The sequence below is a fragment of the Phocoena sinus genome, chromosome 18 (genome assembly GCF_008692025.1).
Source record: "Phocoena sinus isolate mPhoSin1 chromosome 18, mPhoSin1.pri, whole genome shotgun sequence".
NCBI lineage: Eukaryota > Metazoa > Chordata > Mammalia > Artiodactyla > Phocoenidae > Phocoena > Phocoena sinus.
The window spans coordinates 68,609,645-68,623,963 of NC_045780.1; the positions used below are offsets into that span (position 1 = coordinate 68,609,645).

General features: G+C 40.7%; 1 protein-coding gene across 1 annotated transcript in view; it reads left to right on the plus strand.

Annotated features, from left to right (window-relative positions):
- The window catches only part of UBAC2 (UBA domain containing 2), a 286,963-nt gene that overhangs the window by 133,610 nt on the left and 139,034 nt on the right, over window positions 1–14,319 (plus strand). Inside the window, exon 8 of the mRNA XM_032610727.1 lies at window positions 11,237–11,359. Within this exon, the coding sequence (XP_032466618.1) occupies window positions 11,237–11,359 (123 nt within the window). The remainder of the gene's footprint in view (window positions 1–11,236; window positions 11,360–14,319) is intronic.

A 14,319-nucleotide genomic window follows, 5' to 3' on the forward strand; every position in this document is an offset into this window, starting at 1 on the left:
CATGCGGTGTGCTCTGCTCTCTGAGCCTCCTTGCGTCATCCCCTCCCACCCTGTCCATCCTGACACTAGGGCCTGTGTTACAACAAGCTGTGAGGTCTTTGCTGAAGAAAATCCCATAGAACTTATCTCAGCAATATGCTTTGCTGTGTATTTGTCCACGATTTAGTCATTCAGCAGATACTTCTTATGTACTCGAATATGCCAGGTGGCAGGCAAGGCTGGGCCTACAGAGAGAAGATGAATAATCTCAGCCTTCATGGGGCTCATCACCTGCTGTGAGATTCCTACCAGGGAGCATGTCACTGAAGTGTAATGTACCAAGTGCTGTCCTTGCAAAGGTACAGTGAGATGTGAGGGTACATGAGAGGAGCAGCTCACCCCGGACTCGGGGGAGTAGAGAAGCCTTCTGGGCAGGAGTCGAGAATGTGAATCCGGAATGGTGAGGAAAACCATTGGAACGGTAAACAGGAGGCTGGCGAGCCCTGGTGAGAAACCTGAATTGCATCCTAAAGCCAGTAGGGACTTGAGTAGTATCAAAAAAGAATACCTACGCTTATCTGAAAAGGCTCTTAATATACTCCGATTTTTTTTCTAACTATATATCTATACGTGGCTAGATTTTTTTATATACCTCAGAAGCCAAAGTAGCGTGTAACAGAATTGACTGCAGAAGCAGATAGGAGAATCCAACTATATTTCGTTACATCACACAAAAGAAGTTTACAAAAATAGAAAATAATGACATTCTTCTCATTAATTATTTTTCTGTTTTGGAAAACGTTTTTTTTGTAAAAGTATGTTACCAAGTAGTGATTTTTGCTATTGCTATTAATGAAGGAAAAAAGTATTTTAAGATTAATGAAAAGACAACGGGGAACCATTGAAGAGTTTTTAAGTAGATTCTTCATGACATTTTTTTTCTTAAATTCCATATATATGTGTTAGCATACGGTATTTGTCTTTCTCTTTCTGACTTACGTCACTCTGTATGACAGACTCTAGGTCCATCCACCTCATTACAAATAGCTCAATTTCGTTTCATTTTATGGCTGAGTAATATTCCATTGTGTATATGTGCCACATCTTCTTTATCCATTCATCCGATGATGGACACTTAGGTTGTCACGATGAGCTTTGTATCTCAGGATAATCACTCTGAAGCCATGCCTGCCCTTGATGGCGATCTAAAATAGGACAGTGAGAGTCAGGATGGAGAGAAATGGATAGACTCCAAAGGTATTTAGGAGTTACAATTACCAGAGCCTGGTGAGCTGGCTTGTGCTGTGGAAGGACATTGATGTCATTCCCCAAGACTGGGGACAGAGGAAGAGGTACAGGGTTGGCGATGAGTGTTGTTTGGGATGCGCTCCATTTGACATGTCTCTGGAACACCTAAGGGGAAGCATCAGGAGAGTTGGTCGTGTGGCTCTGAGGGGCAGCACCTGGAGGGGGAAAGCGGGTAGGAGTCTCCACCACACGCAGGGAGACTAAAACCCTGGGGACAGACGTGGAGAGAGAAGAGGAATAATCCTAACAGAACCTTAAGGGACACCAGCGTATAAAGGACATGAACCGGAGAAGGTGTCTCTGAGGGGCGCTCAGGGTGTGACCAGACGGCTTGAAAGACCAAGAAAGTGTGATTCCACAGAAGCCAGAGAGAGGTGTCGGGAGGGGCACGGTAGGGCCCAGTGCAGCCAGGGGTCATGGCGGGCGGACAGTGGAGGAGGCACCACTGATCAAGCAGAGGGTGTTACGAGTAACCTGGAGGAAAAAGAAAAAGCAATTTAATGGTTAGGATACCAGACTGGGAGCTTCGAGAAGGCACAGACATTGTCTTAGTTCTCTTTTTAGCTTCATGGCTTCGGGTACTACCAGGTACTTGAGTAGACACACAATAATTCCATTGATTTTCACCTTAACTGATGCACCTGAAACAATCTGGTCTCCTCTGCGTCTCAACTCCATGATAGCCCATCCCCAGTGTAAATTGCTCACATTAAATGTACAAGTATTTCCTTAAGGTCTGTGGCAGAACTTCCCGAACACTGTGTCACGGTCACAGATGGCCTGATGAGGTGTTGATCCCCTCAGCCTTTGGGGCAGCTGGGAAGGGCCTGAAGCTGCCAGGCTGATTGCATGCAGCTTTCTCTGTCCTGTGTGTCACACACATATATCTTTCTGTGTGTGCCATGATGTGGAAAACACTGGACAGCCATGGTCTATAGCAGGGTTAGTAGTTCCTGTATAGGTGCCACCTCGCCTCCTCCGTGCCCAAGGCAGGTATCACTAAGCAGTCATGTCACTGTTTCCTGATGAACCCATACCCTCCCCCAGAATCTTCCCGACATGGTCCGCAGGCAGCCACAGACAGTGCCGTGGAGGTGGCCCCGCCTGCTTTACAGTTCAAAACGTAGCACTCTGATAAAGGGTTTCAGATCACCAAAGATGGAGAATAAAGGATGCATTTTTTTTTCCCAGTGAATGACCTTTTAAAAATAAGATGAGGATGCTTTTGGAAAGAATTTTAATTGTCCTAAACCATCACATTCATTGTGCCTGCTCTGTCATCATTCTTTGCTGGGGATTCAGCTCAGGCTGCACTGAGCTGAGAGCTGTGCCGGCCACCTGGGGAGTTTCATGCAAATCTTACCCCCAGTGCAGCTCTCCAGGGTGCTATAGGCTAGCTGGGAAGACAAGAAATACCACTGTAAGATACAATGCAAATATTGGATAGTAATAATAGCTAATGTGTATGTAATAAGGTTTTAGAAGTTTTCAAGCTCTGTTTTAAATGCTTTACATATATTAACTCATTTATTTCTCATATCCTTATGAGGTGAACGTAGTTATTATTCCCATAATACAGATGAGAAAACTGAGGTTCAGAGAAGTTTAAAAAAAAAACAAAAACTGAAGCCTAAGTTCACATAATAAGTGGCAGAGCTGCGATTTGAACCCAGGTATTTTGGCATTGGAGACTGCTCTCGGTCACTCAGCATCCTCTATTTTTCGTTCCTCTGTTATTTCTCCTTAGCGTTGCTTTGGCCCTTGAAGTAGGAATAAACCCATTCTCAGTCCCCTGTCTTTGAACAGGCTGAAAAAAAATGCCTGGTTCTCCTCTCCATTATTGAAATCATCCTCATCCTCTAAAACTCCGCTAAGCCCCCATCCTCTTTGTAGTTCTACCCCCGAGCTTTGGCCGTGCCCTTTAACTGATGTCTCGTGGCCTCCTTCCTGGTTACAGACCATCTTGCCTGCTTCTGGCTTTTCCCTTTCTGGATGTCATGCCTTCCCCGAGGAGATCAGGAGCTCCATGGGAGCAAGGACCAGAACGTGCACCTTGCTCCTCTCTCCCGTGGGAGCTGCAAGTGCCCCCAGAGGACCCTGGGGGGCTCTTCTGACCAGGCTTCTTGGTATAGACACTGCCTGACCTGATCGTCCCTTCAGAAACCCGCAAAGGCCTTTAGAGGTGGAGTTCTACTCCATGTGACTTCCACTTGATGAACCGTTAACAAATGTTTACTGCTCTCAGTTGGAAAATTAGTTGTTTATTAATTTTCACAAGAAATTTTACTTCATTTGAAAATCTCCTTGCAACTAATAACATAAAATGGCTGTTCAAAATGCAAGCTGTTTCCTTCTTCCTCTTTTGAATATGCGGTTATTGCTTTTGAAGAAGACAAAGTGGAGGAAGCGTTTCCTGTTTGCAGAGGCTCAGGCTGAACCTACAGAAAGAGCAGATTAGTGTCAAAACATCCCAGAACCTAGAGCTCCTGTGACTTTCTGCCTTTTAAGCACTTTTTTACTATCACAGCTTGAGGTTTAGTTTTGTTTTGTTTTGCCTACTCTTTCACTCTCCCTTTGAAGAATAAAATGTTACAGAATCAGCCAAAGTTTCATTCCTCTTCCCAGCATTCCATAGCAGTTGTGTCGTGTCTGATGCTTCTGTATGGTATCCACTGCCGGTGCGTGTTTGTATCTTCACCACCTGTGAGCATATATCAAGGCTTCTCAGCCTGGACACTGTGGGCATTTTGGACCAGGCCATCCTTTGTCGCGGGGTCTGTCCTGTGCCTTATAGGATGTTTAGCAGCATCCCTGGCCTCTACTCACTGAATAACAACAGCACCACCATCATGTCCCCAACCTCCCACCCCCAACCCAAGACAACCAAAAATGCCTCCAGACATTGCCAAATATCCCCTGGGAAGCAGAATCACCACTAATTGCTGTATGTATATGTAAACTGTGTGTATATGTAAACTATCCGTAAAATAGTTTAAATAGTATACTATTCTAAATATATTTTAATTTATGTAAATGGTATTGTATATCCATATTCTTATACAACTTTCTTTGTTCATTGTATTTTTGAGATTCATCCATTAGATCTAGTTCATTTATTCTAGCTGCACACATATAATAGAACCACTTAATAATTTATTTCCCTCTTTAGGGACAGTTGAATTTTTTACATTTGCTTACTTAATATTATAATCAGTGCTTCACAGAGTATCCTCATAAATGCCCCATTAGGCACTCATAGCTCCCTGTAGATGAAATTCCTAGATCAGAACATCCTCAGTTTTACTAGATCTTGACACATTGTCCTCTAAAATGTTTGGGCCCATTTAAACTCTCATCAACAATATATGGAGTTCCTGTTTCCTTCATATCATCCGTATCCTTGGCGTTGTTAGACATTTTATTTTTGCCAGTCTTACAGGTATGAAATTACTTATTGCTGTTTTAATTTGCATTTCCTAATGCTAGTGGGGTTGAACATCTTTTCCTATGTTTATTGACTCAGGGTTTCCTCTTCTGTAAATTGTTTATTCATATACATTTATTCATATACGTCCGCTTTTCTCTTGTATTATTTATTTTTTCTCATTGATTCTTTACATATTCTGGATACTGTTTTGTCAGTTATATGTTACAAACATTTTCTCTTAATCTGTACTTTGCCTTCTAGCTTTATTTTTTTTAATCATACAAAAGTTCTCGTTTGTAGTAATTGTTAGCAATCCTTTTTTATGATTGATCCTTTATATTTTTGTTTTAGAAATCCTTTCCTGTCCCAGCAACATAAAGAATGCCTCTTATTTCTTCTAAAATTTTTAACAGTTTAGCTTTCCAGATTTAAATCTTTAATCTATGGGGCTTATTTTATTTTATTTTATTTTTATATTTAGTCATCTTGGCTGGTTTAATCACATTGTTGTTGTTGTTTATTTTTTGGCTGCACGACGCAGCGTGTGGGATCTTAGTTCCCCAACCAGGGATCGAACCCGCACCCCCTGCATTGGAAGAATGGAGTCGTAGCCACTGGACTGCTGGGGAAGTCCCTGTGGGGTTTATTATAAAATAAATTTGTTTTTGTATACGATATGAAGTAAAGGTCAAATTTTATCTCTTTTTTTAAATTAATTTATTTATTTGGCCATGCCACACAGCATGTGGGATCCTAGTTCCCCAATCAGGGATCGAACCCATGCCCCCTGCATTGGAAGTACAGAGTCCCAACCACTGGACCACCAGGGAGGTCCTCTCTTTTTCCATCTCTATAACCATTTGTCCTAGTACTGTTCATTAAGTGGTGTGTCTTTTTCCTGCTGACTTACAATGTTTCCTCCATCATATATCAAGTGCCCATGTTTACTTTTGATTTGTTGACTGTCTCTCCTGTTTCTCTGACCTGTTTACCTATCATGTGCTAATACCGTCCTACTTTCATTCTTGTAGTCTAACAGTAAGTCCTAATAACTAGTAGAAAAAAAAACCCTCCCTTATACTTCTTGAAAATATTCAGGTCTAGTCTTGACCCTTGAGGTTGTCTCGTTCAACCAAAGCACACACACACACACACGCGCGGTGGTCCTTGCTCCCATGGAGCAAGGTCCAAGGTCCAAGGTGCACGTTCTGGTCCTTGCTCCCATGGAGCTCCTGATCTCCTCGGGGAAGGCATGACATCCAGAAAGGGAAAAGCCAGAAGCAGGCAAGATGGTCTGTAACCAGGAAGGAGGCCACGAGACATCAGTTAAAGGGCACGGCCAAAGCTCGGGGGTAGAACTACAAAGAGGATGGGGGCTTAGCGGAGTTTTAGAGGATGAGGATGATTTCAATAATGGAGAGGAGAACCAGGCATTTTTTTCAGCCTCAAAGGGATCTTAAGATCCCTTTAAGATCTCTTCTGGAACGGGGTGGGGGAAGGATGGATTGGGAGTTTGAGATTAGCAGATGCAAACTAATTTTATAAGATGGATAAACAACAAGGTCCTACTGTAGAGCACAGGGAACTATATTCAATATCCTGTAATAAACCATAATGGAAAAGAATATGAAAAAGAATATATATATGTGTAACTGAATCACTTTACTGTACAGCAGAAATTAACACAACATTGTAAATCAACCACACTTCAATAAGATAATTTTTTTTTTAATTTAACTCATTTAAAAGAAATAAAAAGAGATCTCTTCTGGAGGTCCCAGATGCCCTTTTTGCTTGCATACCAATAGCAGAACTGAGTCCTCGTGGGGGAAGCTGAGAAATGTACTAACTGTGCGTCACTCCCCCCCAAAAAAGTCCTGTTTTTAAAGGAAAGGGAATGTGGATATCGAAAGTCAACCAGCAGTCTCTGCTACAGCCTGGAATTGGCAGAGTGTGAAAAGATGACAGTATTGAGTCTTCCAGGCAGGAATGTGCTGTCTTTCCACTTACTTAGGTCTTCTGCTATCCTTCAATCAAGTTTACCATTTTTCATAGAGATCTTGCAAATTTTTTGTTAGATTTAATTCCTAAGTACCTAATGGTTTTTATTTCTCTTTGTAAATAGGAATTTTTTGCACTTATATTTTCTCAGTGATCACAGGCAAGGAATGTTACTATTTTTTTTTTATTTTGTACTCATTGGTTCTCATTTTTTAGGTAGACAATCATCATGTGTGATGACAGTTTCTCCCTTTCCATCCTTCTGCATTTTCTTCCACAAGTGGTTGGTTTCATCCTCATTATGCCATGACTCATGTTGAATGCAAGTGGTGATAATGGGCATTCTTGTCTCTTCATCAAGTTTTATTAAATTATTTTTATATCTGTTGAATGTGAGCATTTGGTTTTCCTCCTTTAATCTGTTAATGTGTGAATTACATTACTATATTTTCTAAGATTCCTGAGATAAATCCTAATATAGTACATCATAATGGATAAGATGATCTTTTCTGAACATTGTTGGATTAAGTTTGCTAATCTTTTATTTAGGATTATTGCATCTGTCCATAAATGAAAAATAGATTGTTTTATAATTCTTTTTTCTCATAATAGCCTTCTCTGACTTTTGGAAACAGCGTTATATGGCCTCAAAAAGTTAGGTGGGGAGCTCTTCTTCTTTTCTGTTCTCTAGAACAACTTGTGTAAGATGGCAGGCCCTCAAAATTTTCATAGACTTCACCTGTAGATTTTTGGTAGGTAGATTTTTAAGTATTATTTCAATTACATTAATGGCTAAACGTCTAATCAGGTTTTCTATTTCTTTTTGTAACTTTCTATTGAAGTATAACGTGCAGAAAAGTTAGCATTATATAAAAGTAATCATACAAATGTACTTTTTGGTGTTTATTTTATTTAACATTTTATTTGAGAGATTTAGCCATATTGTTGCATATAATTGTAGTTTGTTCATTTGAACTGCTATATAATACTACATCATGTGAATATACTATAATGTATCCATTCTACTTAATGGGCATTTGGGTAGTTTCCAGTCTTTGAGGTTTACAAGCAACACTGCTGAGAACGTTCTGGTCCCTGCCCTTGGTGAGCATGTGTTTGCATTCATGTTGTCCAGGAATGGAATTTGCTGAGGCATCCACGTATGTGCAGCTTTAGTCGATGTTCCTGAACAATTTTTAAAACTGATTACCAGGGCTTCCCTGGTGGCGCAGTGGTTGGGAGTCCACCTGCCGATGCAGGGGACAGGGGTTCATGCCCCGGTCCGGGAGGATCCCACGTGCCGCGGAGCGGTTGGGTCCGTGAGCCATGGCCGCTGAGCCTGTGCGTCTGGAGCCTGTGCTCCGCCACGGTAGAGGCCACAACGGTGAGAGGCCCGCGTACAGAAAAAAAAAAAAAAAAAAACTGATTACCAATTTCTATTCCTTCTTGAGTTTTGGCAAGTTATATTTTTCTAGAAAATTGTCTATTTCATCAAAGTTGTTAGCACAAATAAAGTATTCTTATTTAATATCTTTCATTATGTTCCTTGTGTTATTCCTAATATAATTTGTGCTTCTTTCTCTGTCATTTCACTAAGCATCAGGTTTATTCATTTTATTTGACTTTTTCAACAGTCAGCATTGGGTTTTCATTGATTCCTTCTGTTGTGTCTCTGTTTCCCACTTTATTAACATTGGCTCTGTACTTCATTCTTACCAATTTCTTTAGACCATTGTTACCTTCTCTAACTTCTTAAATTGTATTTAACTGTTTAATTTTCAGTCTTCATTTTCTTTAAGCTCAATATTTTAAAATTACATCAACTACTTAATTATATCCCACAAGCTTTGATTGGTAGTAGTCTCAATTTTATTCACTTTTAGATATCTTCTAACTTCCATTATGATTTTTCATTTTTGATCTCAAATGTGTGCATTTTTGTTTGTTTTATATTAATTATAATTTTGATATTTATTTTTGGTTGCATTGTAGTCAGAGAATATAGTCTGTATAATATTTATGTTTTGGTATTTGCAGATATTTTATATAGGACTTAGTGCACTGTCACTTTTTTAATAAATAATTTACTTATAACAGAAAAGAATGTATATTCTCTAAAAATTGAGTGCAGGCTATATATGTCCATCTAGACAAACTTGTTATTTATGTTCTATATTGTTATTAGTTGTCTGTCTGCTTGATCTATCAGTATATGCTAAAAATTAAATATATGTCTAGATGTTTCCACTTCACTTGTAATTTTGTTAAATTTTACTTTCTGTATTTTGATGCTGTAATGTTATATATAAATAATATCAATGTATTTTAGTGGTTTTATCCCTAATAATGCCTCTTTTGCCCTTGAGGTCTGTTTATTTGACATGAATATAGCAACATCAGTTTGCTTTAATATTTCTTTTTCCATCTCTTTACATCAACTTGTCTATGTCTCTATATTTTCAGTTTGTCTATTGTTGGGTTGGGGGGAATGGGAGAGATTTCAAAACTGACAGTCTCAGCCTTTCAGCTTGTGAGTTTGTCAGTGTATATTTAGTGTGATCATTAATATATTTGAATTTATTTCTACCAGTATCTCTCCAGAACAGTTTTGCATAATATCTCTATTTTTAGTTTCCCTATTTTTTAAAAAAACTATCTTTTTTTTTATAGTGTCCTATTCTTTTTTTTTAACTCCTTCTGTATCTCAGTCATCTTAAAACTTCTAATTTTATAGTTTTTCTCAGAATGTTGTAAATTTGAGTCCTTGGGGATCTAATCCTCCTATTTATTGTACACACTGACTCCTGCTCATGATGGGTGTTTTCCTCATGGGTTTTGTAGTTTGGGGTCCGAGTCTTCCCCCACTGGAGCTGTATCTGTGAATCCCATCTAATTCATCTAATTCCAGGATGAGAGAGTGTCTCTCCAGAATAACTTTAGATTTGCCTCTGCTTGGCTCCTTAGGTGTATCCATCTCCAAAATCCCAGAACGAATTTTATGTACTTTTCGATGGGTTCTTAGAGCAGATATGTGGTGTAACTTGAACCCCAAATTTCCCTGCAGTTCTCACCTCTCAGGCAGACCGAGATTTCTCCTCCCTCCCTCAGGAAAATCTGCTCTTTGGTTGGTTTTTTTCTCATCCTCTCTCACTGGGGAGGCTGCCATTTGAGGTTGTGCCTTTAAGGAGGTAGTGAGCTTAAAGTCACTGCCTCTTTCAGACCCAAGGCCTCCTCTCCTGAACCCAAATAGGTGATAAAACCCAAGTAGCGGGCTTCCCTGGTGGCGCAGTGGTTGAGAGTCCGCCTGCCGATGCAGGGGACGCGGGTTCGTGCCCCGGTCCGGGAGGATACCGCATGCCGCGGAGCGGCTGGGCTCGTGAGCCATGGCCGCTGGGCCTGCGTGTCCGGAGCCTGTGCTCCGCAACGGGAGAGGCCACAACAGTGAGAGGCTCGCGTACCGAAAAAAAAAAAAAAAAAAAAACCCAAGTAGCTCTGGATTAGCAGGATGTGCTCCCCCTCGCACCATATCATCTCTTCTTTACTGCCCTGGTTTTCCAGAGCTTGTTTCTGGCACCTTGGGGCCTCCATCTTCCCTTTATGTTCAGCTATGCATATGAAATATTTTTAAAGTTTATCTAGCATGTTTAGGTATTATAATTTTCCTGTATTATAATAGGAAAACTTTTAGGTTTTCTTAGTCTCTAAATCTTCCAGGACTTAGAAGACGTCCAGAAACCGATTTAAGTTGATACATTTAAAAGGTGGCATATAGGTAAAAAACGTCAAGTTTTTAAAAGTATCATGCAGTGCTTTTAAAAAGCGGTGCATGCGGTGGAGGAGGCTGCCTGTCTAGCCACATAGTGGCTTTTTTTCATTGATGACATAGAAAAGGCAAGAAATGACATCGCCACCAATGTGAAGTTATCCATAAAGCCACACAGAGGACAGGTGTGAACCTCTTGTCCCTGTGTGTAAGGTTTACCTTCACATTCCCGAGCCTGTCCCCCAACCTGGGTTTTATCTCCACCTGCAGTCTCTCTCCATGGACCTTGCTCAGAATTTACTCAAATTTTAAAAAAGAACAATAACAGGGAGAAGAGGAGCTGGAGGGGAAAGGGGGAGAAGCAACATCTTAAAGAGCTGCTGAAGGAAGCTCCAGGTTTCTGGTTGCCTGCCCTGAATTAGCCTCCACTCGCGTCTTCCCGAGTCCAGCGGAGGTGGGACAGTGTCGGTGGGGACACCACGGGGCTGAGGTTAGGAGTGACTGCATGTGTCTTCCACTGCCTTCTGGAGTCAAATTGCACAAATCCCTTTGGCAGTACCTGCTACCTTCTTTTCTCTCTGTGCACCTACTGCAGGCTGCCGATTTTAGCCTGTTGATTCAGCTTGCACACAGCAGGTCCATCGGACATTTTATTTCCAGTCTGCAGCTGTGACTGCATTGCAAGAGAAAGCTCTTTAGTGCGTTACCATGTTTCTGCTCCTCCCCTGTCTGATCGCTGTGCATTGATCTCTTTTTAGGGAGGAATGATCAACTGGAACCGTCTTTTCCCTCCTCTACGTCAGCGACGAAACGTAAACTATCAGGATGGTCGGCAGTCTGAGCAACAAGCGTCCCCCCCTCTAGAGGTTTCGGAGGAGCAGGTAATCAGTAACACCTGGTACTTACCCTAAACCCATGCTTCACGCTCCAAGCAGTTTTGGTGAACGAGACTTGAAAGAAATCAAGCATATAAGTACAAAGATTTTGGTATCAGGTAAACCACCTGGTAACAGATAAACCTTTGATAGATACTTGGGCCCTTTATTGGCTACTGTGGTTCTTATGAGTTTGAGGAAGGCATAATTTGAAAAAAAATGCATTGTGATCGCTTATTCTTAAATCTGTGATATTTCATGTTTACTGAAGTTGGTTCACTACACAGGCTGGGAGAGAAGGAGGCAGAAGGACAGGGAGCTTCTCTGTTTGTATGGTTTTCACTTAGGAACCAAGTTAATGTTTTACATACTGAAAAAGCAGATCAGCAATGGGGACAATCATAAAGCTAAAAAGAAACTGAAATAAATGTTCCAGCTGTATCTTAAGTGAATAATATAATCAAAAGGGAGAGGGAAAATTAATTTCGGTAACTTTTGAACATAATATGCCCTCTTAGAAAAAAGAAAAGAACTGCAAACCTCAAACTCTTCATGGGTTTATCTTTCATGGTGGTATGAGTACAGCAATTCTGAAATTATATTGTATGTATTGTAGATTAGAGGAAACAAGGAAATAGGATATCTAAAGGGACAGGTTGTATGCAGCTTAATCTCAGGTGGCTCAGGAAAAATAAATGGGAGTGTGTGTGTGTGTGTGTGTGTGTGTGTGTGTGTGTAGACAGAAAGCAACTGTGGCAAAGTAATCATTGATGAATGTGGATGAAGAGTAATTGGGTTCTTTGTGCTCTTCTTGAAATTCTTCTAGAAATTTGTAATTATTTCACACTGGAAAGTTTCTGAAAACCTAAGCTAGTAGGTTGAGAGCACTTCAGTAACAACCCTTTTAAATTTCATACTGCAAATGTTGCTTTCTTCTCATTAAAGCAAGTCAAGGTCAGTGTTTCATAGCGAGTCACCCCACGCACTTTCCCCATCCCCTGTTCCCAGAGCCAACAAAAGCCAGTCCGACCCAAGGCACTTGGTCTCTGTGGCAAAGCTGTATGTATCCTGACTTTTTCTGGAACTCAGGAGGGGCTTCTGGGCAGGGCCCCCACTGGCACCTCTGGGTTAGGCCACCACAAGTGAGAGAAACCAATGGAATATGCCTGACGAGCTGACCCAACCCCTCACCCTTAACTTCTCAGCTCAGACGCATCCTTTGAGCAGCTCGTTAGGGTTGAGAGATGGATTAAGGAGCCTATAGTTCTCTTCCACCTCCATTAGTGAATTTCCAAAAAACTGTTAGCCCCACGATTAGAAAAATAAAGCCGAGTAACTCAGCATTTGTAAGGCATTTATAATAACAGATTAAAAAATAAACTAATACTCTCAAATTCAGGTGAAAAGAAAGTTCTGTTATATTACTGTTTCCTTGAGAACCCAGGTCACATCCCTCACAGCAGAGCAGCCGTTGACGATAGAAAGTATTTAAAGGTGAAATAGTTCTTAGTTTTGACACTTGAGGGAAAAAAACTGTCAAAAAATGATAACAAGGTGAATGTGTGTAACTGAAGTCTTTAGGGTTTTTTTTTTTTTTAATGAATCATTCTCCTTGATCCTCCCAGAATGACGAGAGCGAGGTTAACACGATGTCGGTATCAGTTCTAAATATCAGTTACTTCTTCTTGGCTCTGTTATGAAAAGATGTAAATACGTGAGAGGTTGTTTTTAACATGCTTCCTTATTCATTGCCTTTTCTAAATCTTGTCTTTTCTATTTCTTGATTATCCCGAAATGGCCTTACAGACTGCCCCGCATTAAGACACGGAGGTCCCCCTCAACATTATCTCCGTAGACCCTCAGTAGTTTTTGTGGCTGGTGCTCAAGAGACTGTAAAAGAGAAGAAGGATGTTGTTCTTAGCTCAAGACATTTACAGTAACGTTTACAAGTGTATAGTTACGTATAATCTCTTGGTTAGTTGGAGGCTAGACACTGTCTAAAATATTATTTGGGGCTTCCCTGGTGGCACAGTGGTTGGGAATCCGCCTGCCAATGCAGGGGACGCGGGTTCGGGCCCTGGTCCGGGAGGATCCCACGTACCATAGAGCAGCTGGGCCCGTTTGCCACAACTGCTGAGGCTGCGCTCTGGAGCCCATACTCCACGGCGGGAGGGGCCCCCCCAGGGAGAGGCCCCACGCACCACGACAAGGGGTGACCCCCGCTCATGGCAACTGGAGAAAGCCCACGCGCGGCGACGAGGACCCAATGTGGGCAAAAATACTTAAATAAATAAATTTATTTTTTTTAAAAATTATTTGTTAGTAACATTAAGATAGTTTGAATTAACAAAACCTTTTTATGCTTAATTTTTCAATTAGATGTGCTGTACTTTATTTAAACATCAGTCATGTGATTTAAATGCATTTAAGAAACTTAGTAATTTTCTAAACCAAGGAAAAGAGAAATGATTATTTGAGTTTTTTCTGATGTGAGCAAATACTTCAGGAATTTTAGTGAGAGTTATTAAAGATAGGAAATGTAGTCCATCTATTTTGAAAACAAAGATTATTATAAGAAAGAACGTGCATCCCCCATTAAGTCTAGTAAGACTCTAACATACGGCCATAGAAATGTTTGCCACCTTTTCTACTATCGCTATTAAGTTTCTGGATTTTTAGTTCTTCACGATCCACTCCTACTGTTTTTCAACAAGCACCTTTGCCAGTTCATCACCCCTTGCAGATGCCACCCCAAACCCTACTAGTATCTTAAAAATAAGTGTATGCAGTACTGCGTTTCTGTCTCTTTTTATCTTTTTCTTCTTAACCAAGGATTTTCATATTACACCCATACGCAAAATTAACAAATAATGAAATTTTGTCATATTGGCCTCATTTTTTTTTGTTTTAAATCAAAAGGGAAAAAAGCTTCCCAAGTTTGTCTCTCTTGAGCCCTCCCCAAGCTT